We start from the raw sequence: 24,550 nt of genomic DNA, 5'->3' as shown, positions 1-24,550 counted from the left end.
TTCAATCCACACAGTCCCTTACTGCTGTTTGAGCATCTCTGTCCTCAGAGCCAGCTGTCCTGTCAGCAGCATGAAAGAACAGCAGGCAGCCAAACTCTATTCAATAGGCAGAGTAACGTCAAAAATATATTAGGCAAAAATTAATTTATAGTCTTGGAGTCAGTGTGGATTGTTACATTTGATAAAATGGAAGCATATCTGTTCCAGAGACAAGTGAGTGACGGACACCACAAGCATGTTGTATGTGGATTGCCCCTTAAAGTCTACAGCCATGCTAGAGGCTCTGTAGGCTGTACTGTAGGTACAGTGGCCCTTTGAGCTGACTGCTAACATCAGCATGTTAACATGCTTACAATGAAAATGCTAACATTCTGATTTTCAGCAGGTAATGTTTACCATGGTCACCACCTTAGCGTAGCATGTTAGCATGCTAACATTTGATGATCAGCAGTAAAAACAAAGAACAGCTGAGGCTAACAGGAATGTCATTAGTTTTGATGGTATTTAGTCATGAACCAAACTATTGAACCTTCACCTGATGATGAAAAGTCAGAAAGGAAAGTCAGAGGATCAAAGTTATTATAATTCAAAATGAATGTCTACACCAACACAGCTGGTAGATATAGAGGTATTTCACTGGATAAGTGAAAACTTTGGCCTACTGCGATGAGAGGTCATTAGGATTCATCCTCTAGGAATCATGCCTGTCTCTATAGAATTCCATTGCGACTGATCACATTTTTGTTGAGATTTTCAGTGTGAACCAAAGTGGTGGACCAACCGACATTGAATGACAACGGGACGATTCTACATCTGTTTTTTTTGGTCAATTCTTCATTCCATCACACAGTACATGTCAGACAATATTTACTGACCCTGCAGGGCCTGCATTGTTCGTAGGGGGGCGCCATGTTTACTGCTGTCTTATATCAACATTAATACGCTGTGACCTGTTTGTGACATGCTGTGGACAGTTTTAGGAAGCTTGCTGGTGAAACTGTTACTTTGCCCAAAGCATGACTGCAGGGCATCCAGTGCTAACAGCCTTCATGTTACTGATGGACAAGTGAGGCTGCAGCATGCATACTAGTATGGTGTCTGAGCAGCGAGTCCAAGGTAATTGGATTTGGAAATAACCATGCGAGCATTTTAATGCAACTGGGAAAAGTGATTTTTGTATGCTTGCCGCTGGAGGAGATGTTTTTTCTTTGTTTCACAGAACATTGGTTTTACTTTATCCTTTTCTGCATGCACAATATAGGCTGAGGCTCCAAGCGCTGCATTGCTTTTTTATTTCGCTTGCACCACTTTATCCTTAATCGTCCCGTGAATGAGTCAAATATTAGCCAGTGCCATGTCTATATTTGCAGCAGCTGACCTCTATTTTAGAGTAAATCTCAGAGGATCAATCCACACAAGCAGCATATGAATTGACTTTCATTTTCCACGGTAAAAATATGCTAATGGAGTTGAGTCTGCGCGGGCTCGATTTAACATGACATTTCCATTCAACAGAAAATAATCACCGTACCAACAATCACTTCTAACAGTCCTTTATTTATTCAGGAAAAGTCCCATTTAGATCAAGATGTCTTTAATACGTACAGTATATTCCCTGTCTGGAGAAAGAGATTGGTCAACTGTTAGAGATTTTGCCGTAGAATTTATACCGAGGTATCGATCCCTTTAATATCTCTGGTTGTTATGAGTGCATGAGCACAGATGCTTCGTATAACACAGGATCTTTGCATCAGTGTGTGCAGGACCTTGAGCTGTCAGGTATGAAGTTCACTGGATTATCCACAAACAGAAATTCCCATTGGTTTACTTTATCTAAAAACTGTTGTATCAATATCATGATATGATAGAGGTATTGGGATCTACATACTGTACAGCAGCAACAAGTAGAGATGTCCAGAGCCGATGATATGGAACAACACATCCTCACACACACACACACATTCTAACACACACACTCACACACTGTCGCTTTCATACTCACACACACGCTGCTACTTTGTATATATCATGTGCAATACAACCTCCAGGGTAGTGTAGACACTGATTATAGTCTGTATTTATTGCCATTTATATATAATTCTATTGTTGCAGTATTTTCACATCTGAAGTTGTAGTAAGATATTTATTATGTTGCTATGTATATATTTTGTGTAATACTTTATCATATTGAACTATTTTATTTTATTCTCTATTTATTTGGTTTTATCCAAGCTGCTACACTGAGGATTGCTGCCAAACTGTATTTCATTGTGTATTAATACAATGACAATAAAGAATCTATCTATCTATTGTTGTTATCTATGCTCTTTTCTTTTTCTTCTGCCTACTGTATTTTTCCTAACCTGTTGTTCTTTTCTTTCTACTTTATGTTTACTATTGTATGATTGGAGAGACTGGTGGTGTCTCATCTCAAGAACTGAGAAACCTTGAAACCTAAGGTTCAGTATCAAGGCTGATCCGGGCATAACTTAAATGGGTATCAACTTAAGTAAAGCCGATCCAATGCAGATCCTTTTTCACTGTGTTCTGCTGTGTTGGTCCACCTCAGCCTGCTGGTGTTGCAGCGCTGCTCTCCTTTCCTCCTCCTCTCCAACAGTCAGGCTCTACAGTGTGAGCATGCCACTGCATGCAAGTGAAAATTTGTATGAATGTGAAAAAGTATTTGGAAGCACCTGTGAGTGATTCTGAGTTCAGAAATACATTAACTCAAGAATACACAGATTTGCTCTGATGTTAATTGCCATTAGCAAAGATCAGTGTAGAAAACATTCAGCTGGCAGCTTCTCATTTTTAGGAAGCGCTGACAGTCACAGTTGTTGAAATTACAAATGACGACAGTGGCAGATCATTTCAGCTGTCGCCAATTAACACTAATTCTGTGAGTAATTTAATGGCAGCCAAAATTTTAATTGCATGTTGTTGTGTTAAAGTGCCAAAGATAGTTTGTGAGGGAGGAACCTTCATTCTGTTACACTGCTATACTGAGTGCTTCTGTAGTTCCAACAACTCCAATAGAGTGACATGTCTTCTTCCTCATGGATCAGGTCAATTTCAGGAGTCACATCCTCCAGTTAAACTGTAACTCATATTACATCGATCATTGAAACTTGAACCAGGACCTTCTGTGTAAGTAACTCGTGAAAAATAAGCTGTGAGATTTAGTAACTACAGCAGTTATTTCATTGTGTCCGACACATTATCAACATTTAAGTAAATATAAGTAGAAAGATACACAGAAGTAAAGAACTCAGATTAGTATTAAGGCAGAAAAAGCAAAAGTAAGGTGGTTTTGTAGTTGTACATGAAGGGTTAGGGTGAAGCTATGATCTTATGGACATAGCCTCTGAAGCTACTTTGTAGCTAACGTAACTACATGTTGGGATGTGTTTTTAGGTACAAGTACACATGAAACATCACATGATGTTGCAGTTCATGTGCAGGTGAGTGTGTTAGAGTCATTGAGCTGTTGACTGTTTAAATGATGCATGGATGCATAAAAATCAAGGGGTTAAGTTAACTTGAGAGTTTGATCAGATTACTTTTAACATTGATGAAAAACTGTATTGATTCTGACTGAATCGGCAGATACACACACACACACACTGTTAGGGCCCTTCACTGACTTTACACTGTTAGATTTTCAAAGGTTTCTGTCTGAACAAACAGGACTTTTCAAAGTATTTTGATCTTAGCCATCTTCCAAAGAAATTTCTGCACACACACACACACACACACACACACACACACACACACGCAGACACAGAGGCTCGCTTTGATGCATTTTGCCTTGTTGTCACCATCTTGTCATCTTCATCCTCTATCATTATTATAATCACATTTTCCCTCAGCATCCAGAGAAAACACAAACACTGAATCCCTTCGGGCCAGTTCTTCCAGGCTTTACCACAGATAATAACCTTGCACAACAGGAGGTGTGTATGTGTGTTTCTCTGCCAATTAGGTCTTTTTTGGTGGAGCAAGCCAGCCGGGCCGACAGTACAGCTTGTTACAGCTACGGAGAGCCAGGGAGGTCAAGCAGAACTCCCTGGGGCAGTTTTGGTCCTACTTCAAAGAAATGAGGAACTGTTAAGTGAATATAAACTAGCAGTCTATTTTGTGGGAGCTGACATTATTGGAAAGCACTTTTGCACAGTCAAGAGATACATGAACACAAATCCCATCTCAGTACAGACCCAGTCATTCCTTCTCTGTTTAAACAAACAGGACAAGATTCCATATCATCTTACTTTACATTGCTGCTGACAATTTTCCAAAGCATATTTACACTGACCTTCTGTATTCCAGGCATCTTGGATCAGATTTGGATTTTTGTTTTGCAATGTTTTAAATCATATATTTTTCAATATTTGTTTTTCAGTCGTCTATCTCAGTTCTAACCAGTAAAGCAGTCTACAACGGCAACATAACAGCTTGTGAACAACTGCTCTCAACCTCTTTTCAAAAAATAGCTACCAATCAGAGTGACGTACATATGTTACCATATTTCTATGTTGCCAGAGACAACATGTAATACCTGGATAACATGTTACCTGGAACAGCATTTTGGATCAGGTCTGTTATGTTCGGGTCTATTCGGGGCGGGTCTGGCTGTGCTTGGGTCCCCCTCAGGTTGAGTGTCTCTTTTTTGAAAACTAATTTATGCACAAGGAGTTCAGGTAGGTTTTCCAAGGGTCTGTTTCTGGTGGGGTCCAACATTTTGGACCCGTAAAGACCTCTACTCTCCACACCACTCAGAGTTCATTTCTCTTTTTATATATCTTCACTGGGGAGCAAAGCCAAGGTTGGATTACCAACCAGGCAAAACAGGCAACTGGCTCCTGCATTTGTATCTAATCTTGAGGCCCTTTCTCACAGAGTGGCCCTATGTTAATATTTCGGTTGATATTATGCTTACATGGTGCATACTCTTAAACAGATTAGCATTTATTTAGGGTGGAAATGTGACTCAAAAAAAAGTCAGTTTACTAAACATACAGCACATGTACATTAGGGCTGAATATCAGAAACTGATTCTCACTAAATCTACTTATTTTTTCATGCAGGGATTTTTAGAAGATGTGTTCATGTATTGAAGGCAAGAATATGTACTGAAACAAATATGCCTTCTCGAAATCTTGTTAAAGCTACCACTCAACTGGCTCTTTCTTATATGTGACACGCTGGGGTTGAAAAGACATATTTGATGGACCTCCACTGTCTGTAAGCCATCTGTAAACACAGCATGAGGAAATATCTGGACTGAGCTAAAGCAAATAGAGGAAGAGGAGGTCAGAGCCTGGGCACATACAGCCCTGCTGATTCCTCTTGATGCTCACTGAAGGAACACAGCGCAGCTCCACTGCAGGGGCTGAAACCTGCCAATATCAAGCCATCATAAAGGAGGCTGATTCAGGAGGAGCAGGCAAGTTCAGGGTTTTAACTTCGACATTTTTAACGGTGATTAAGATTAAGATTTCTTTATTGAAATTTCTCAGCCCACACATACATTGAAATGAAATTTGTCTCCTGCATTTGACTCATTCTTTACACTAGGAGCGGTGGGCAGCTGCAGCACAGGAAAAAAGGAGGAAAGCGGATGTATGCATACAACAAATACATTTTACACTGAGTTTCTGTACATACGGGTACATGCACATGCACACTAGAAATCATAGGAGTGACCACTAGACAACAAGAAAAAGTGCATGTCATTGCTTGTAGGCATATAAGCGGCTGCCAAAAATGACATCATGCAGACCACTGTGCCTATGCAGATGCTTTAGATATAAATTTGTCTTCAGAGCTTCATTCACTAATTCTCTCAATCATATACGACCAGTTATCTTTCTGCCCTTGTTCAATGAACCAGTTATAGGATACAGCTTAAATATCCTATGTTATTGACAGTTGGCTCACCTGCTGCTCTCCTCAGCTCGCACTGAGTCGGACTATTGTCATAAAATTTTAGTTAGATTACTTGATACTGTTATATATTTGCAATTGATCTGTTATTGAACCTTATTGAGATTACGGGTATTGGATTACTATGAGCATGTACACATATAACCCGACAGTAATCTATGTTAGAAGTCAGAATGAAAAGGCTGAGCAAATATACTGTAATCATAATGAATGTGAAAGATATTTTAGCTTTTGAACATTTTGAATTGATGGTTTACAAAAAAAGACCAAACAAGCAGTGGCAAAGCCAGCCAAATAAAGTCAAAGCTGCCAGTTTCCACATTTCTACCTCAGCAATAGTGTAGAAAGTCTTTATCATCTCAGTCAGTGGGTGGCTTCTAGTTGGCGACAAACAGCTGCTGAACAAAGAGTCTGGCTGAATAAAAATAAAGGCAGCTTTTTATGTCTTTGTTCCCTTGTTTTATAAGAGCCATTTCCCAAACAAAGTTCCAATTAGCAGCGGGTCAGTGTTTAATGTGCTGCGCTGAGACTCTGGGCCCTGCCGGCGGGATGGAGGAGTGATCCTTTCATTCTCTCTCTTTCTCTGCCTCCCTCTGTCCAACCAGTCACTCTGTCACCCTCTGAGCCTCTAAAATCCTCTCATTTTTGTTTGAATCCTCTTTATCCTCTATTCCATCTCCTTCCTTCCATCTTACTCTCATTCATGATTTATGCATATTTCCTCCTCCATCCCTTCCTCTCCCTCTGTATCTCTGTAAATCTTTCTCTTTATATCTTTTTCTCTCTCAAGAATGCATGTCTCATGCTATCACATCAAAAACATTACATTCTTACACTACACTGGAGGAAAGGCTGCGTCATAATAGACAAAGGCTTTACCATGAGACAGTTACAAACAGTAATTACATTTTGTATCACCACTATCTTTAGTGAAGCTTCACTACTGTTGTATGCCATACACACATTATTTGGAACCTGTCCTCACATGGAAAACAGCACTATCCGTCACTTGGCCAAATGTGTTTACCTGACCTGAACTATGACTCTTGTCTGTCAGGAACGTAGGTGGAAGATGTAGGTACATTATGTAAACAACATTGGTTTCTTTTAACCATGACCACGATCAATCTGTAACCTCAGCATAGCCGTCAACAAGTAGAGCTGGTAGATCAAAATGGTAATATGAATAATTAACTAATCTGTAAAGATTTTAAAAGGCGATATATGAAACACTTTGGAAAGCAATGACAATATACAGTATTTTGTTGTTTCTAGAAATTGCTAATGTGCTGATGCTTGGCAGATCTCTTTGCATTGCACTAGTTAACTAGCAACTGTTGATTTGTATAGTGGATAACTCATGAAATAAATGTTGATACAGCTTATAAAATCTAAAATGACAGGCCTGCTAACACCTTTGATTCTGCCCTTGAATTTATGGGGGATAATTAGGCTCAGGGAGGTGGTAGCAACGTGAAATTTATGTTTTAAAGGTGACATTGTTTCAATGGCATGCTCTGGCTCACAACTTGTATTATTTATTCTGTGTTTGAGGGGCTATTTTGCTCTGTTCTCCCCCAACCAGTCAGTAGTGAGTGACGTATCCTTCTTGCCAACACCATTTTCTGTTGATGCAGAGGCTGTGGTATCCATTGGTAGAAGCAGTTAACTTGACATTTGTCATGTCAGTTGAAGAAATATGCTGATTTAAGAGTTGATATTTCTGCACTTACAACAACATGTACAGCTGCATCAATCTAGCTAGCTAGAAAGATGGCGTCTCCATTCTTAATCCTATGTACACAGCTTAGAGCTGGGTATGGAACTTCCATAGGAGCGGAGGAACATCAGGCTGTAGTTTCTCAACATAAACAGCAATGGCGGAGGTGGAAGCAGCATCTACAGCTGCTTCATTAGTAGCATGAGGTTGAACCAAAACATGTAAGCTGCAGATAAGACAAGACAAAGCTGTATTAAGATATCGAAGATGATGATACTGCCTATGCCTACTGCCGTTCGACATCAAAACAGTGGTGGTTTGGCAGCTGGTGAATGGCTGACCACAGCGTCTTGTGAGACTCGGCTAAAGTTAGCTAATGTTAGTTGTGGACTCCTGTGTTATGTTCAGTGTTATAGACTGCTATGCTACGTTGGCGGCCGTTTGCCTGTTTGTAGCCTTATCGTTGTTTGGCTAATGTGTTTTTTCAAGTCTGTTTATAGCGTGTCTTTTAGAGTTAGTCAGCCCTCAGTGGGTTCACGAAGACCAGTTTTACCTGCCGGAGTTTGTGAAGGTTAGTGTAAAGTATTTTTCTGCTACAGAGAAAATAAAGTGCTCAAGAGTCATAACAGGACTAAAGTGTGTCCTGACGTCGACTGCAGATACACACCAGAGACTGAATCATCTGTCAAGTAACCAAGAATTTCCAGTGTCACACATAATGAGGAGCTCAAACAAGCAGTCTAAAAAATACTGTCAGAGAAAATCATTTCGACTGCTTCCAAGAGCCTGACGGAAGGCGTGAGGATGTGACTGATAGAAAAGCTACACTAATGTGGGATTTAGGTTCTACTTTAATGGTGTGTCATGTTTTACTTTTACGTCTTATAATAAGTCATCTAATTTTGGGGCCAATACGTTCTTCTCCGTGCGATTACTCCACCAGTATATTACATAACTCCTCGATCTGTGAGCATGTGAGAATCAACAGAGCTAACTCCTCTGGATTTGACCCGAAGGTGTAGTTTCCTCTTGTTGGACGCCATCACTTAAAGATCCCCTCCAGACAGATATATAAAAAAATATTCTGCTTGGAACAATGATGTGTGTTAGATATGGTTTTTCCACCTACAAGTACAATTACCACTTAAAAATCCTTAAAATGGCATCTCCTCCTTCTCCCTCAATACAAATTCCAGAATCTATGAATATACAAATATAGTCATTCCAGAAGTTTAACTACTGGACACAAGATGTCTCCTACCTCACTCTAAAGTCCATTCTCAGTGTATGTGCACTGGAGGCTTCAGGTTTACACATCACACTTAGTTGAATAAGTTGAATTGGACCAGGATTGGCTTCCAAAGTAGTTATGATGTCACAATTCCTGTTCATAGGCCCGCCCCTTAAAATCAGATTTGTAATGAGCTCAGAGAAACTTTCTGTCTTCAATGGATGAAAGTGAAAACAGCCTTTTAGTGTCAAACTCTGCACATACATCATTTTACACGGCGAAGCTCAAACATCCAACTTTAGGAAAAAGAAGAAAAACATGTTTTTGAGTGGAGGGGGACTTAAAGTAACCTCATGCGATTTTTAGGTATGTTCAATTAGTTCTCACACATGGATACATCTGTTTGATCCCGCTTAACAACAGGTGGTACACACTCTGCTACCTCAAGTACTCAGACTTTGATAAAACAGCTACAGAAAATAGCAGAATTTCACACTGAACACGCAAAAAAATCAAGCTTGTTCACACAAAAGTCATTTGTGCTCTTGCAAATTTTGTTCCTGCAGGCTCTGCAAACCCTTTCTCTTCTTTCAGACTTCTTTATCTCTGACAAATATCCAAACTCTCTTTCTCTCTCTCTCTGTCTGTCAACCAGTTAGCCTTTTCACAGGATCTACTGGCAGCTGTTGAGTTTTAATTAAGGCTCAAATTAAATCAGCTGCAGTTTAATCTTGTGTGGATACCAAAGAGGGAGACAGGGACTGGGAAGGCAGTCTGTGATGCTGGCAACATCCCATAATGCCTCCTTGTAGCGAATCCCATAACAGTACTAAGACATACTGTATTAGTAACCTCGTTTATACTGACAAATTCAACTTTGCTCTCACATTTAATGCCATCAACATTGTTTGTTTTTTTGTTTTAATAGATTGCCAGGAGTTGTTTGTCTGGCTGCAGAAGGCTTGAGGGAAAAAAGGACAGACTTTGTGGCTATTTATCATCTTGTGTGAATTCCAGGGATGATCTGGATTTCCACCATCATAACACTGTCTTCAAAGAGCTGCAAGATGCTCACTCTTCCCTTTTTTCTCTGGCTTCATATCCAACATAGTGAAGTATCTACACGATGTCATTTCACCTGATGCTGGGCCTCATGGTGCATGCTGCTGTCTACCAGAGGAATAGCAATGTTTCTGAGGGAAAGAGAAGGATACATATGTGGTAAACGTCCATGCTCACTCACTGCAAATAATTAGTTTAATGTCAAACTTGGATTGACTTGATTCTGAGTATCATTTTTGTCTCACTGCCAATAACTTTCATTCACAAAAATCCATTAAAAAATCAAATATTTTCATGTTGTATCTTAGAAAGTATAAATCTCTGTTTTTCTTAACTGTCTGCACAGCTGTTTGATTAAGTTTAGTCTCTGTTTATGGAGTTAAACCCATTGATCCAAATTGAAATGTAGTGTAAAAAATTGCACCCTTCCTATCAGAGACATAATTCAGTCAAACCACAACATACAGACATACACACTTTAAGTTTAAAAGAGGTTAAATGTCAATAAATTTGCTTTAAAATCATACAAAAAGGACACTCCTTATAACTTTAGATCATCAAATTTAGACTTTTTCTTCAGTATCAAAAGTAATACAGATAATTGTTGTCTATACAGCCATGGTTACAGTATAAACTGACAATGCTAGCGGCTACTGCAGCATGGTTTCATGGTGCAAATTAGCCAACATGTAAAGAAATATTGTCTACAACAAGACTAAAGGTCTACAGCCAAGCTAGCAGCACTGTAAGGCTGTACTTAGGCACAGCAGTGCTTTGAGCTGAATGCTAATGTCAATATGCTAATATGCTTACAGTTACGGCTGGGCGAACAAAATCCAATATCACAATATTTTTGACCAAATGCCTCGATATCGATATTGCAACAATATTACAGGATGACCATTGGTGCTTTCACAAAATATTTACACAATGAGATTTTTATGTATAATCATCAGTAATGTGGATATAATGACTAAATAGATAAAGGCAAATAATAGAACAGTCTGGTAAGTTCAGAAAATGACATCACTTTACTGTAATGCAGCCTTTAAAACCAGGAATAACAGGATATAACATCAATATATTGCCAAGCCCTACTAACAATGACAATGCTGACATGATGATGTTTAACTGGTAATCTATACATGGTTTCCCTGATGGTGACACTAGATGAAAAGTCAGGAGATCATCAAAGTCATTCCAACTCATCCTGAGAGGAACATAATATTTGTAAACTGATGGAAATCCATCAGTTTGGACCAAAGAGGTGGACAGACAGACAAACCAACATCCATAGATCCACGCCGCTAGAATGAATGAACAAACTGGGCTCAGGTGTAGCCCATAACTAACTAACTGACTCCATGGCAATGTTACACTTCCTGTCAACATTACCTAAAAATGATGGGACCCTGCTTGCAAAAACTGAAGACATATTAATCCCTAAGTGAAATAAGAAAAACAACAGCATTGACAAAGTTCATGTAGATGAGCACTTTTCTTTGTTTTGGACAGTGCTGAGGCTTAAAATGTATATCTGTGTGGGAGTGGGAGTGTTCAAAATCTTTGTACATACAACCAAAAAAAAAAAAAAACAACCCCAAACAATTTCAATTTGAAAACGTTTCATCATACCACTCACATACCAACTGATAGTATTTCTGAGTATCTTATATCTTATATCATTTTTATTCCCACTTGCAGTGTGTACTGAATGAGGGATTGTAATCCAAGTTGTTTATAGTTGCATCATTATATTACATTGAAAATGTGTGGCCAGTTTCACATTTCTCTGTAATTCATCCTGACATATTTGGAATTATTTGGATCTCCACTAGAATTGAAAATTCTCCTCAGTCCTGTGGCTCTGAGCAGAGTTTGGCTGCACAACAAGAGTTTGTATTTTGGAACCTTCCAAAGAGTGTGTGTGCAGAGTTCAAGAGGTTAATCTGGTTGTAATCAAATTATTCGCTTGCATGTAAACACACTATCAGATAGAGAGACACAGAGACACAGAGAAGCTGCCTGCTGGGCTTCATCTGCCGAAATGACAGAGTTGCTTTGAATCGACTCTACTCCACACACATACACACGCACACACTTTTCACCGAACAAATATATGTGTGGAAAGAATGAATGAATGAATGAATGAATAATGAATGACTGTTATTTTCCTGCCTGGTCATTTACATGACCCATCCCTCACAGGGTAATTCACACACATCCGTCAACAACAACACCCACCAGCATTTAACAGCACAATATATTGACTTCATGCAAATTTCAACAGCCAATGTTGTATCCCAGGAGAAACCAATCATGCAAATAAATACATATGCACATCCACACACTACACACATATAAACATAATGTACAAATATCAATAAACATATCCAAAGCTTGTACCAAACAAAATCTACATCGGACAGTATTCAGACAAAATCAGGCGGTGCGGCGAAAACGCCAGTCATCCCATTCATTTGAATGGAGGTAGTGGGTTTCTGATGTCACTGCTGCTGAAGGCTGCGGTGGCCAATCACAGCCGAGATCAGACTGATTAGAGCTGTAAACTCTGACATGAGGGAGGACAAAGACGTTATGGATGAGGGGATTTTTTGATTGATAACGTTAAAAGTAAAGTAGACTCTGCAGTCTGCTTCCCGACTCATTTTAAAAAAGACGAGAGAAAAAGAGAGAGAGAGCAGTTGTGGTTGAGCGAGCTAGAGAGTGAATGAAGAGAGGGAGCACTGGCAGCGGGAAAACCGGTGAATCAGATCAATAAAACGTTATTTTCCGATTGTTTCAGGTGAATACGTTCCAGAGCACGAATAAACACACCCACAACCCCCCACCCCCACACCTCTGCTCAACCCTGCAGCTGAACACCGCACTGCCTGATTTGGTCTGAATACGGCCTTAATGCACCAATTCATGTCACTTAATACACCATAAGCCTGATTAAATTCATAAATAAATAATATATAGACTGTAATTCACATAAAGTAATTAAGAGGCTTCTATCTATCATAAGCTATTCTTATCCTCCTACTCCAAGCTTTGGAAATATACAGTTGTGCTCATAAGTTTACATACCCCGGCAGAATCTGCAGGATGTGTACCATTCATAGTGGTCTCATCACTCCAAATAACTTTGCTCCAGAAGTTTTGAGGCTTGTCTAGGTGCTGTTTGGCATATTGTAAGCAGGCTGTTTTGTGGCGTTGGCACAGTAACGGCTTTTTTCTGGCAACTTGACCGCGCATCCCATTTTTGTTCGAGTACCTCCTTATTATGCATCTTGAAACAGCCACATGCAACTTTCAGCTGAAGTTGCATGTGGGCTTTTCTTTGCAATCTGAACAATTTTCCTGGCACTTGTGGCTGAAATCTTTGTTGTTCTACCTGTCCGTGGCTTGGTATCAACAGAGCCCTTCATTTTCCACTTCTTCATCAGAGCCTGAACACTACTGATTGGCATTTTCAAATCTTTGGATATCTTTTTATATCCTTTTCCTGATTTATAAAGTTCAATTCCCTTTTCTTGCAGGTCCTTGACAGTTCTTTTGCTTTTGTGTCTCCACAGAAAGATGTGTGAAATCTGATAAATTGCCTCAAGTGATGTCACTTGAGTCAGCATGGGTTGGGGCTGAAGACTACAAGTTTGAAATTGAAGAAAATCTAGAGGTGTGGAGTTAGAAAGAAGTGAGGTAGGCAGACCTCTGTAGCCCACTCCTCATCTCTGCTGGAGGCTAGCAGCTCCAGGCTACGTTAGCCGCTACTAGCATGTCAGACCTGAATCTCCAACCCAACTGTTGGCGGTCGAGGTGCGTTGTTGTTAATGTAGGCACCAAGTTTTGACATGGGAGAATGTGTGGAATAAAAAAGACAATATCTGTGATTCTGCTGCATCGATTTTGATCTTTTTTTGTTAAATTATTCATTGTGAGTCTGACAATGTTATAGGATTGCAATGCTAACCCAACTTTTTAAAATATGCAATTATTCTTCCCAAACTGGAAACAGAATTAAGTGTATAAAATCTGCACACTTCCCCTTTAACATATTTGTCACATTTATGATCTTTATAAATAAACAACAAATCGTAAATTTTGCCTTTTGCCAGATTTTTTAGAGCCCAGTTTTGTATGCATTTACACCTGACCTGGTATTTGGACACCTCCACTTCCATTTCTTTTTTGGAGATAATTCTTCTCAAGTCTACTTTTCTGTGATAAATCCAGTATCTCAGATGCATTTACCTCCAATCCCAATAAAAGATTTCATTACCAACCTTATTGGTTGCTAAATTCAGCAGCCTATCTACCACATATCTCCATCAACTGCCAACTAGTAATTGTTATCTAGTGTAATGGAAAAACCACACTTTGTATCCTCTGCATCACAAAAACAGTTATTGTATTTTTGGTACAGCCTTGAGCATATAACCATCTGTGTTCATTATCTTTGACACTGGATCAGAGTAGGGAGTAGCCTCATCTTGGACATACTACAGTCCTTTTTTATAATTAGTTGATAGCTTTGATGACATCCAACACTGCATCCCACTCACATTCTGATATGTTTCCCACACTCCTTGTCTATAAAGGGTATGTACACTTTGTAACTGACATCAGTCTGCGATTACAATCTGTTGTGACTGTATGCTGATCCCTTGCAAGGTTTTTCATTAAAAGATAAAAAGACAACTTGGTCATTGTCAGCTTTTTATTTTCAGATTTCCATCACACTAGTAACTAAACTAGTTCTAAAGTAACTAATCACTCTATAACTCAGAAGCTTTTATTCTTGACACAATTATAAACAGGACAGACACATTTCATACTGTTTGCTATGTAGTGAAAAACTCATTCTTCTCAGTACGTACTGCAAATTGATGTACTATATAAAAACAACATACAGTCATCAAGAAAGATACTCATATTTAACTGTAAACTCAACTTAAGCTTTTACTTTTTACACCATTCATCAACACATGTCAAAATTGTTTGTATGTCTGCTTTGCCACATGTACTGCATCAACCTTCTTCCAGACTCATAAAAGCACTTTGTAGTATTTAAAAGATGAAAATGTGTGTGTGTGCTGCCTGCCCCCTCTCTACAAAAATTCCAGTGCTTTGAAAGGCGTGTGTGTGTGTGTGTGTGTTGTCTCTCAGGAAGCAGACCACCTTGCAGCTGAGTGAAACCAGGATCTAAAGACAAGCCCAATGCTAAAAGGTAGCGACAGTAAAGCCGTTCCCCACCTGACTGCACATTTAATTGTGGTGGAGGCAGGAACAAAGTCAACACAGTTTGTTTACCAGGACTTTAGCTCCCAGTCAAAGAGAGAGAGACACCAAAAGGTCTAAATCCTGCAGAGAGACATCTGTATCCCTCCACACATGTTGGCTGCCTGCTCCAGACTGACATTATCATGCTGCTGCAGCCCTCTATGAGCTTTACACCACTACCACTGCTATTACACAGGCTTACTGCTGTGCGCGTGTGTGCGTGTGTGTGCATGAGTTTTAGAGTATTAAGTGTTATCATGGCGGCTGGCGTTAATCTAGAGGAAGACATAAACAACACTGAGAGCAGAGACGAGGCGGGCGCCAGGGGCCGAAACCCATGCTGGTCACAGACTGAGGGGACATGTGGAGCATAGTGGATCAGTAATACTGCATTAACAAAACACAGACACACACACACACTGATATCATTGCTAGGTGAAATGTCTCAAAAATGTCTACTTATCCAAAACTATGAAACAGAACCATGTTTTAAGCTCAATGACCCAATAATAAAATCATTTAAAGGATCATTCTGGTTTATCTCACAGTTGCTGTAATCTTGACAGGTTGTAAACAAACCTCTGGGTGAGCCAAATGTATTTGGAAGAGAAAATGATGGTGAATATTCAAATGGTGACCCAAACTGTCTGTTGTACACATCCATCAATAGTTCACAGATCCACTTCCTGCTTCAACTACTGTACTCACTGTGGTTGTGGGCATGTAGTCCATGTTCAGTGATTATTAGTAACATGTCGGGTGCACTCACCTTCAATTTGACCTCCAAATAAAGTGGTTTAGACTCACTGGAGACTCATTTAGAAGCTGTGTGATTGTCGGACTGCTCATGTTTATCACCTCGTGGCCATGTTTACTGTGTGTCAGCTGTTTTGCGGTAAATTAATTATATGAAAATTAGTTTGAGAATATGAGCCACTAAATTACCATGGGTGCAACATTATTTCCTCACCTTGAGGTCCTGTCTTGTTGTGGGGCCCCATGTCAAATATTACAGTGCTACAACTAATGATTATTTTCATTAATGATTAATGATGATGATTTTTCTCTCGATTAGCTGTTTGATCTATAAAATGTCAGAACATTGTGGAAAATGTCGATTACTGTTTCCCAAAGCCCAAGATGCAACCTCAAACATCTTGTTTTGTCCTGACCAACAGTCAAGTATGGAAAGGTGGTCGGTTCTGCTTTTCCACTGAATTGTACAAACCAGGAAGGACGTATGTCATTGAAAAAGCTACAGCACAACAGATGTCATTGTTCTTTGTTATAAAAAAAACTTTTAAAAAGTCCTCAGTGATGTCCACACAGATGTGAAATGTTGGTTATTGCTATTGTTGTGTGTGTTGTAGTTGAGACATGATGACACATCTGCTTGACCACCACCTGTGGGGTGCCGAAATTTAGCTTTAACTGTCTCCAAAAAGGGCAGTATCTCTTTTTAGAGATACTGTCACATGATGGCACTCAAAGAAAAAAGAAAAAGCCAAAATGCCAGTGAATGAAGACAAAGATGCATAAAGGAAGATGCATAGTCACACACACACACATTCTGAAAAGCCCTGCAGCTCTCTGGACGTTAGCCACACTTCTAAGTGACAGACACCCTGGGATACTTTGCCCAAAATAACCTCTAATACCGATTAAACTCAATACACACACACATACACACACACATGCAACTCCCCTCCCCCAGCACACAGTGTTTCAGTGTGTTATCAGCTCGCCCAGCCCAGTGGCAGCAGGCTAATTCCAGAACATTCCAGGCCAGCTTACACAGCAGGGAGACCCCAAAAACATCTGGACCTGGCTCTGGCATGGTCCACAATCACACATAAAGACATACACTCACACTTATGCAAATGTGGAGAAACACACACATGCTTTAACACACAGAGACAAACACACAGATAGCCAGAAGACAGCTTTTAGTTTTGGCTGTAAATTGCAGCTCTACTCTCTCTAAGACATTGCATTGAATTCCATTCATTGTGGACAGCCTAACCCAAACCTAACCCTAACCATAACCAGTTCATGCCTTACCCCTAACCTTAACCAGGACCTCAGGAATGACGTTTTGCCTCATTAGGACCGAGCTTTGGTCCCCATGAGGACTACTGGTCCCAACAAGGTCGATGTTTATGCCGGAAAAGGTCCCAATAAGGTAACTAAAATGTGCATGCACACACACTCACACACAAAATGATATAGCTAACACTAAAACATCCTGGATCAATGTGGAGAGCTCTTTCTGTTTAACAGTGCAGCTTTAAAGACTCACGCTGGAGTTTTTTCCACTGTATATCACTGCTGACCATTTTCCATGTCATACCATCGTTTTTTAAATTAGATTAATCCATTTTATTCTTCCTCCCAGGCAGCCATTGGTTTCCAAAGTGTCAGTACACTATGAAAACCAGCTTGCAGGGACTTGAAACTTGCTGCAGATATACAGCATAATCCATCACGGTGAACATTTACCTGCCTTTAGGTTTAATCAATTTATTATTTTTAGCATGTGAAGCTGCACAAAGATCTGGAGTAAAAGTTAGGTCCGAGATAAATCAAACTGAAATTTCTTTATTTTTTACTGGAATTTTGTTGACAAGAGGTATGGCGACATTTGCCTGATAGCATCATTTTTTGAGACTGTGTTGTCCAATGGGATGTTAGTTGAAATGCATTTTACTGCTGTGTAGGCTTGGGTTAACTTACTTGGGTTACTTAAGGTATTTTGGTATATTGGGGTATTTAGAAATTCTGAAGGTATGATTTTCAATGCTGTCAAAAATACAGATACTCCTCTAGACAATTACATGTTCACAACATCAGATGTTCTTTTTGAATGGAGAAAGTACTGGTGTAAAACTGACTCCTACACGGAGTGTTGCATTATGGGTTGTTTGTAGCATTAATGTTGCTAGGCTAGCGAGTGTCTTAAAGTCTGTTTATAGTGAGTGTGTTAGAGTCAGTCGGCACTAAAAGTGTTTCGTTAGTCCGGTCAAACCTGCAGGAGTTTCTAAAGGCTGGTGTAACGTGTTTTTTCTGCCACAGAGGAAATAAATTCATGATGAGTGAAAATGAGTCCAAAGCGTCTTCTGGGGTCTCTACTGCAGAAACGGAATATGTCAAGCTGCCAAATACCACTGTCACAGATGATGAGGAGCTCAAAAAGACAAACGGGCAGTCTTATAAATGCTGACTGGTGGAGAAAATAATTTTTGACCGCTTCCAAGAGCCTGGTAGGAGAGTGTGAGAGTATGTACCCATGATGTATGTTATATTCAAAAAGTATTTTTCCAAAAACACGGGTTGGAAAAGGGGGGTCGTCTTATAATCAGGGTCACCTTATATTGGGGCAAATACAGTATTTAGGAACCAATTACTTTTCATCTGATGTTAAAATCATTTTTTTATGGCGGTTACCACAATGGTTTGAATGGCTTTGCTAATTTGCATGTGAAGGAAAAAATCAATACCACAGCAGCTCTATTAGACACAGCATTGTAGGCTAGACAGTGTCATACATGCTACAATGACTTCTATCACCAGCAGCTCAGTTTTAACGTTAGTTTTTAATTTTTTTAATACAAACACTGTCATATACCATATATCCCAGTGAAATGTCAGGAAGGTATGAAGGTATGAAAACATAGATACCGCCCAAGCCTACTGCTGTGCCCACTATTGTCATTGTTTCCACTCACATTGATGAAAAAAATTGGTGCTGAATCTGATTGGACTGTTATTTTAGGAGTAAATAATAACCTGCAAATCATATTTGTTACAATAAATTTATAATGGATGTCAGGAGTGACTGGCTACCATGCCACAATGTTTCACCCAATCCAGGGTCACTTCATTTATTTGTTCTTTCTTTTAGGGTTGGGCTGATGGGCAATGCCATCGTCCATTGCCGATGGCTGACAGTCATCGAGCACTGAGCCTCTACCATCTTAACATTGTGATTTAAAACCCCCTACCGCCAACCCTACTTTCTTTCTTTCTATACTGCCAGGCGTCTCTCTTCACCAGCTTTTCCATCACTCTGCCTGCAAGGGGTTTGCTGCTTCTCATAGAAAATGAATGGGAGCTGTCTTTTTAGTATAAAATTCTCTCTTTCTGTTACTATCTGTCTACCACAACTCAGCAAGAACACACTGTCCATGCAAGCATAGAGAGAATTCTGTACTAAAATGTGTGTGAATTAATTGTTTATTTATCTTCGCAAACTTGCTTTTCTCAAATTACCCCTTGAGGCACAAATGAAGTCATTTAAATTCTAATTGAATTTGAATAAAAAGACTGCAACTTTGGAAGATTCATACTTCATTTGATCTGCTCAAGCCTTGTCTAAATGTCTGCTAAGCTAAAGAAGCCGTTTTTCACAGAATAAGGATTGTGGATTTTGTCCCCTATCACTTACACTGAAAATATACATTTTTGCACCATTTGACAATCACAAATTGATACCTGTGGTACACTGAAAGCATCATACAGGAAGCAAATAAGCTAAAACTGCTTAAAGTTTTTTAATTGTTTTGCCTATTATGAATGCCTTAACTGAATGGAGTATGGAAATCCCAGCGTGTGGAAGTGTAGAACTCACAAGAAGCACAAAAAACTGACTAGATGTTCTCTGTGATGGATTATATATGTGCTGGTCTATGCAGGTTGATTTTCACAGTGCACTGAAATGACCTGAAACCAAAGGCTGCCTGGAAAGTAGGAAATCAATCTAAAAACTGATGGTGTGCTTTGGAAAATGGTCTGTAGTAAAGTAAAATATATTGTATGTGATTTGTAGTTAATGAGCTAAAACATAGAAAACACTGGTATGGTCCATTAAAATTAAAAGAAGGAGTGCTTGAGGAAGGATGAGGAGCAGACAGGAGAGAGTTGGCCTCTGCAGAAATTGAGTGTGCTTTATCTGAAGTTCACTGCTCTCCATGGCAGTCCTCCATTATCACTGCAGGCTTCTTCTAAAAGCACATAGCAGGAGCAGCACAGTAACAGCAGCAGCACAATGTGCTACTGTAAAAAAAAAGTGGGACATGGATAATGGCATCAGTGTAAAGCTGCACAAACACACAGAGGAATGACGGTCAATTGACTGCATTCAGAGTGGATCCATGAAGGAAACATCCCCCCTCTGATGCTGAGACATTGTTTCATCTCTGCAATCTGTGGTATTCAAGAGTTGTCCAGCGTCTGTCAAGCTGCCTCATCAAACATGTCCTCATTAATCTGCTTTTGGCAAAGAAACATTTGAAGAAGGCATGACAGCTTTTCCTGACATACTGTAACCCCAGCAAGCAAATGAGCAAACACTGAGTGTGAGAGAGGGTGTAAAATGAGGAATTGGACAGCACTTTTTGAAATTGTGCTACCTGGACAGAGATGTTTCTGTGGCCAGTAAACTGTGATGATCATACAGTATGCAGTTTGTTTTTCATCTCCGGTTTATGAGCAAAATAGTACGGTTGGACCAAATCAACATAAATATAAAGCCAGTTTTGGCGTGAACCTCAACTCAAAACTCTTAACTAGTCCACTTGAAGGTTTGAGGACTGATTGAAAATGTGGCATAAATGTTCTATCAAAAGGTGTAAAGTTGGTTTCCATGTGGTTATAAAAACAAATATGCATATAAATTCCCTCTTATCCCAGCTATTTGTGCACAGAGTTTCAGAAAAATCACAATCTTTGTCTCCAAAACAAATTGTCTACGGTTGCAGTGGGCAGCTCCCAGGTGTGAGTCTAGCTGTGTAAATATAAATTCAAGCATTGCTGAATAACTGTGTGCACGCTCGGCGGACCGTTGCCACATAAATCAAGATAAGCAAAAAACAAACACAGCATAAACAAAGCAGAGGCCTGTGTGCTTACTAAATGAGAGGCTTGCGGCAGAACACCAGGGCGTCGTAGAGCACGCACACTCCGAACACGGTGATGCCCGTCTCCTTCACCAGCATGGCGCAGGTACCCAGCAGCAGACTGACGAGCAGAGACCACACCGACACCGTGGAGGGCAGAGAATCCTCAGAGACACATACACCCACGCTCCTAACAGACACGAGAGGAGAGGAGGTGAAACAAAGGTGTTTCATAATGACAGATGATAACAGGTTGGCTTCACAGACACCAGACTCTTATTCTTCATTTACTATAACAGTCATTTTGTAAGATGATGAAATAAGTGAAATGAATTGCTTCATTAACTTAATTACAATCTGTGTCTTGGCTGCGAATGAGAAATGTCACACTCAAATATTCATATTCAGGCATTAGATAAAGTGACATAAGCATTCGCGCAATATAAGTAACCTCATCACAGATACGACCACCGCTACAAAGGTAGGTCATATTAGGCTGAAAGCCAATCAGCAGCATCTGTCAGTAATTAATGAGGTGTGACAGCACTTTGATATGTGAGATTTCAAAGCCACATGATTATACCTGCGATTATTAATCTGGCCAGTAGTCTAGTAAAAATGCAGTCCAGAGGCACATTTTCAGATTTCATGTTTTATCTGATCAATAGCTTGAAACCCAAATATACTCAATTTTCAAAGTAATAAAGCAAGTAAAAGCATTAAATCTTCACATTTGAGAAGCTGGAACCAGATAATTGTGGCAATTTTATTTGATAAACGATTTAAACGATGAATCCATTTTTAAATGTCAATTAATTTTTGGTGGATTGATAAAGCAATTAATCCACTAATAATTTCACTACTAAATATGATTGATTAAGACCAAACTGCAGTGTTATCAGTCAGAACACTAAATATTATTTAAAGGAGCACTACGTGATTTTCTCATGGATCCATTATTTTACTACAGGACTATTACCATAAATTCTCAAATTGTGACACTTTATTTAACTCAATGGCAGATAACTAGGCCTTTATTTAGGACAATCTTTTTTCTAAATCCCCCTCTTCTCCAGTTTAAATTTAACACTTTCTCCATGTTGACCAGTTGTCTTGATAAATTCAATATACTGTCCAGCTCCACTCCATCAGTACAGCAAGAATCATGCCAAGTGTTCTACTATCCCCCTTTGTTAAGCTACTGCAAATTAAACTCAACACTTCCTGTATAATTTTCACATTCAAAATTAGCTTCTTTCACTTTATAGGTAGTGTGAATAATCAGCAGAAAGTGTCGAGCTGACACTAGCTTGACATTGATCACAAGTACAGCAAAGAAGAAATGACTGGAATTAGTTTGAGACTATTTCTGTTTACAAAAGAGAAACTCAAAGCAGCACAGTGGTGAGTGTAGCATGGCTTAATGTAGCCATAAAAACAATTTAAAATCTCTCTTAATTTGACAAACTCCATCAGCAAAGGCAGTCATAAGTTACAACTAACAAAGAGTGACACAGTGAATATATACAGCTTACCCTCTAGGAGGTTGATGAATGTGGCTGACTGGCACACAACCTTATATGACCATCTGTTGTAGTAGTTTATGTCCTGTTCATGAAAGGTTGATGTTATTTTGTCTACCCGGTCAGCCCATCCTCATCAGTCCCTCAGGCAAGGTAATGTCTTTTACACGTGTGTATGGGTGTACAAAGTGTGGGGGAGGTACAGAGTCATCTTACCTAATATAGGAGAGGAACGTCAGCAAGAACAGCAGACAGGCCAAGACGTCAGCCCTGCCCACGATACCAGACACCTGCAATACACACACACACACACACACACATTTTAAAAATTACTCATGTGTCGGACAGCTCTGGTAAGGAAACGGTGCTGGGTATCCATGTGGAGCCCATTATGTTGCTACGCTGCAGTGAGATGCACAACTTGACCTGCTGCACATCACTGTCTCTGTGGAATCTGGCTCTGAGGAATGCATGTTCATACCAAAACCTGAGAGCAGAACTACTGTGATTATGGTTAGGACAGGTGCCCATTATGACAGCCAAGTACAATTTTTATAGCTTCTCTGTAATAGCTGCCCACACATGTATGCTGTTTGAGACGTTTTCTTTGAAGGTGAGTACACTTAACAATAAAAACTGGGAATAAATTATTGTAATCAAGCTTTAACCGTTCCTATAGCCTCTGCTGAAGAGAGAACCCCTGCAAAAATACATTCAAAGAAAAGCATGCCAGGAGCTACTTATCACAGTGACTTCTTACATTTCCCACAATGTTTTTTTAACAATTATTGCAACATTTTGCAACAGCCTTTGAAATATATTTGCTCCCATCTGGTGAATGTGTCAGGGCTGCAACACAAACAGTCTTTAACATAGCAGGAGCACTTAACCTGAGCTGCCTCGTGCAAGATTTTAGTGGTATGAGTGGTTTCAGTGTAGAAATGAAGGAAAAGGTTCACAATTTTTAAGACAATAGTCAGGGTCCAAATGAACTTTCTTGCTGTAATCATTCCTCCTGTTTATACTGATAATTAGAAGATCCCTTCATAATGCACTTACAATGGAAATGATGGGGGACAAAATCCACAGTATCTGAAACTAATATGAAGCTTCAGCGTCCAAATGAGTCAAATCAAGTAGAAATCTTTCAATGTTACAGTCTTTTTAGTGCCAAAGTCTCTTTTTGTTACTATACTTCCACCGCAACTCCACAGGGGAACACTGTCTGAGGAAACACAAAGAGGGAATTTGATGCTAAAAAGACTGTAAATGTGTCAGATATCCACTTGACATGACTAACTCAGACTGCTGAAGCTTCATATAAGCTTCACATCAACTTTTAAATGACTGTGTGGACACACTGTAGGTTTTGGCCTCCATCACTTACACTGAAATCACATTTTAAGTGGTCTTTTAATAGTCAGTATGAACAGGAGGAATGATTACAATGAGGAAAAGCTCTTTCACTGTTCATATGGACACCTGACTGTTGTTTTGAAAAACTGTGAACATGTCCCTTAAGATGTGGTGGCACTGCCCCAAAGACGCCCCAAATAGGCGATGGCCAAGTGGTCAACTAATGTTTATAAAGTTATTTTGCTCATGCTGAGGTCACGTCATGAAAACTGTACCATCTCCATGACAACTAATAATTAATTAATAACTAACTACTGGTCAAGGCCACAAGATGTGGCTGAAAGAAGAAATCTAAATCTAAAAAGTGGATTTGAAAGAGCAAGAATGAACCTTAAAACTCAATATTACTTCTATTTTAATCAAGACTGACACAGACCATGGAAAAAAAATGAGAGGAAAGACGAGAGAGGTGCCTGAAAATGAGCTAAAACATATCTAAAGGACTGCAGATATTTTGTCCAATTTTTGACTTAAC

The 24,550-nt window shown here is 39.5% G+C and overlaps 1 protein-coding gene across 2 annotated transcripts in view; it reads right to left on the bottom strand.

Moving 5' to 3' along the window:
* tmtc1 (transmembrane O-mannosyltransferase targeting cadherins 1) overlaps nt 1-24,550 on the bottom strand; it is a 152,865-nt gene that overhangs the window by 83,239 nt on the left and 45,076 nt on the right. For both annotated transcript variants that reach the window (XM_044343776.1, XM_044343775.1), the window contains 2 exons: nt 22,876-22,949; nt 21,150-21,326 (listed from right to left, as the gene is read on the bottom strand). In XM_044343776.1, coding sequence (XP_044199711.1) covers nt 21,150-21,326; nt 22,876-22,949 — 251 coding nt within the window. The remainder of the gene's footprint in view (nt 1-21,149; nt 21,327-22,875; nt 22,950-24,550) is intronic.

Source organism: Thunnus albacares, chromosome 23 (genome assembly GCF_914725855.1).
Source record: "Thunnus albacares chromosome 23, fThuAlb1.1, whole genome shotgun sequence".
NCBI classification, from domain to species: Eukaryota; Metazoa; Chordata; class Actinopteri; order Scombriformes; family Scombridae; genus Thunnus; species Thunnus albacares.
This window is presented reverse-complemented; position numbering and strand designations above follow the sequence as displayed.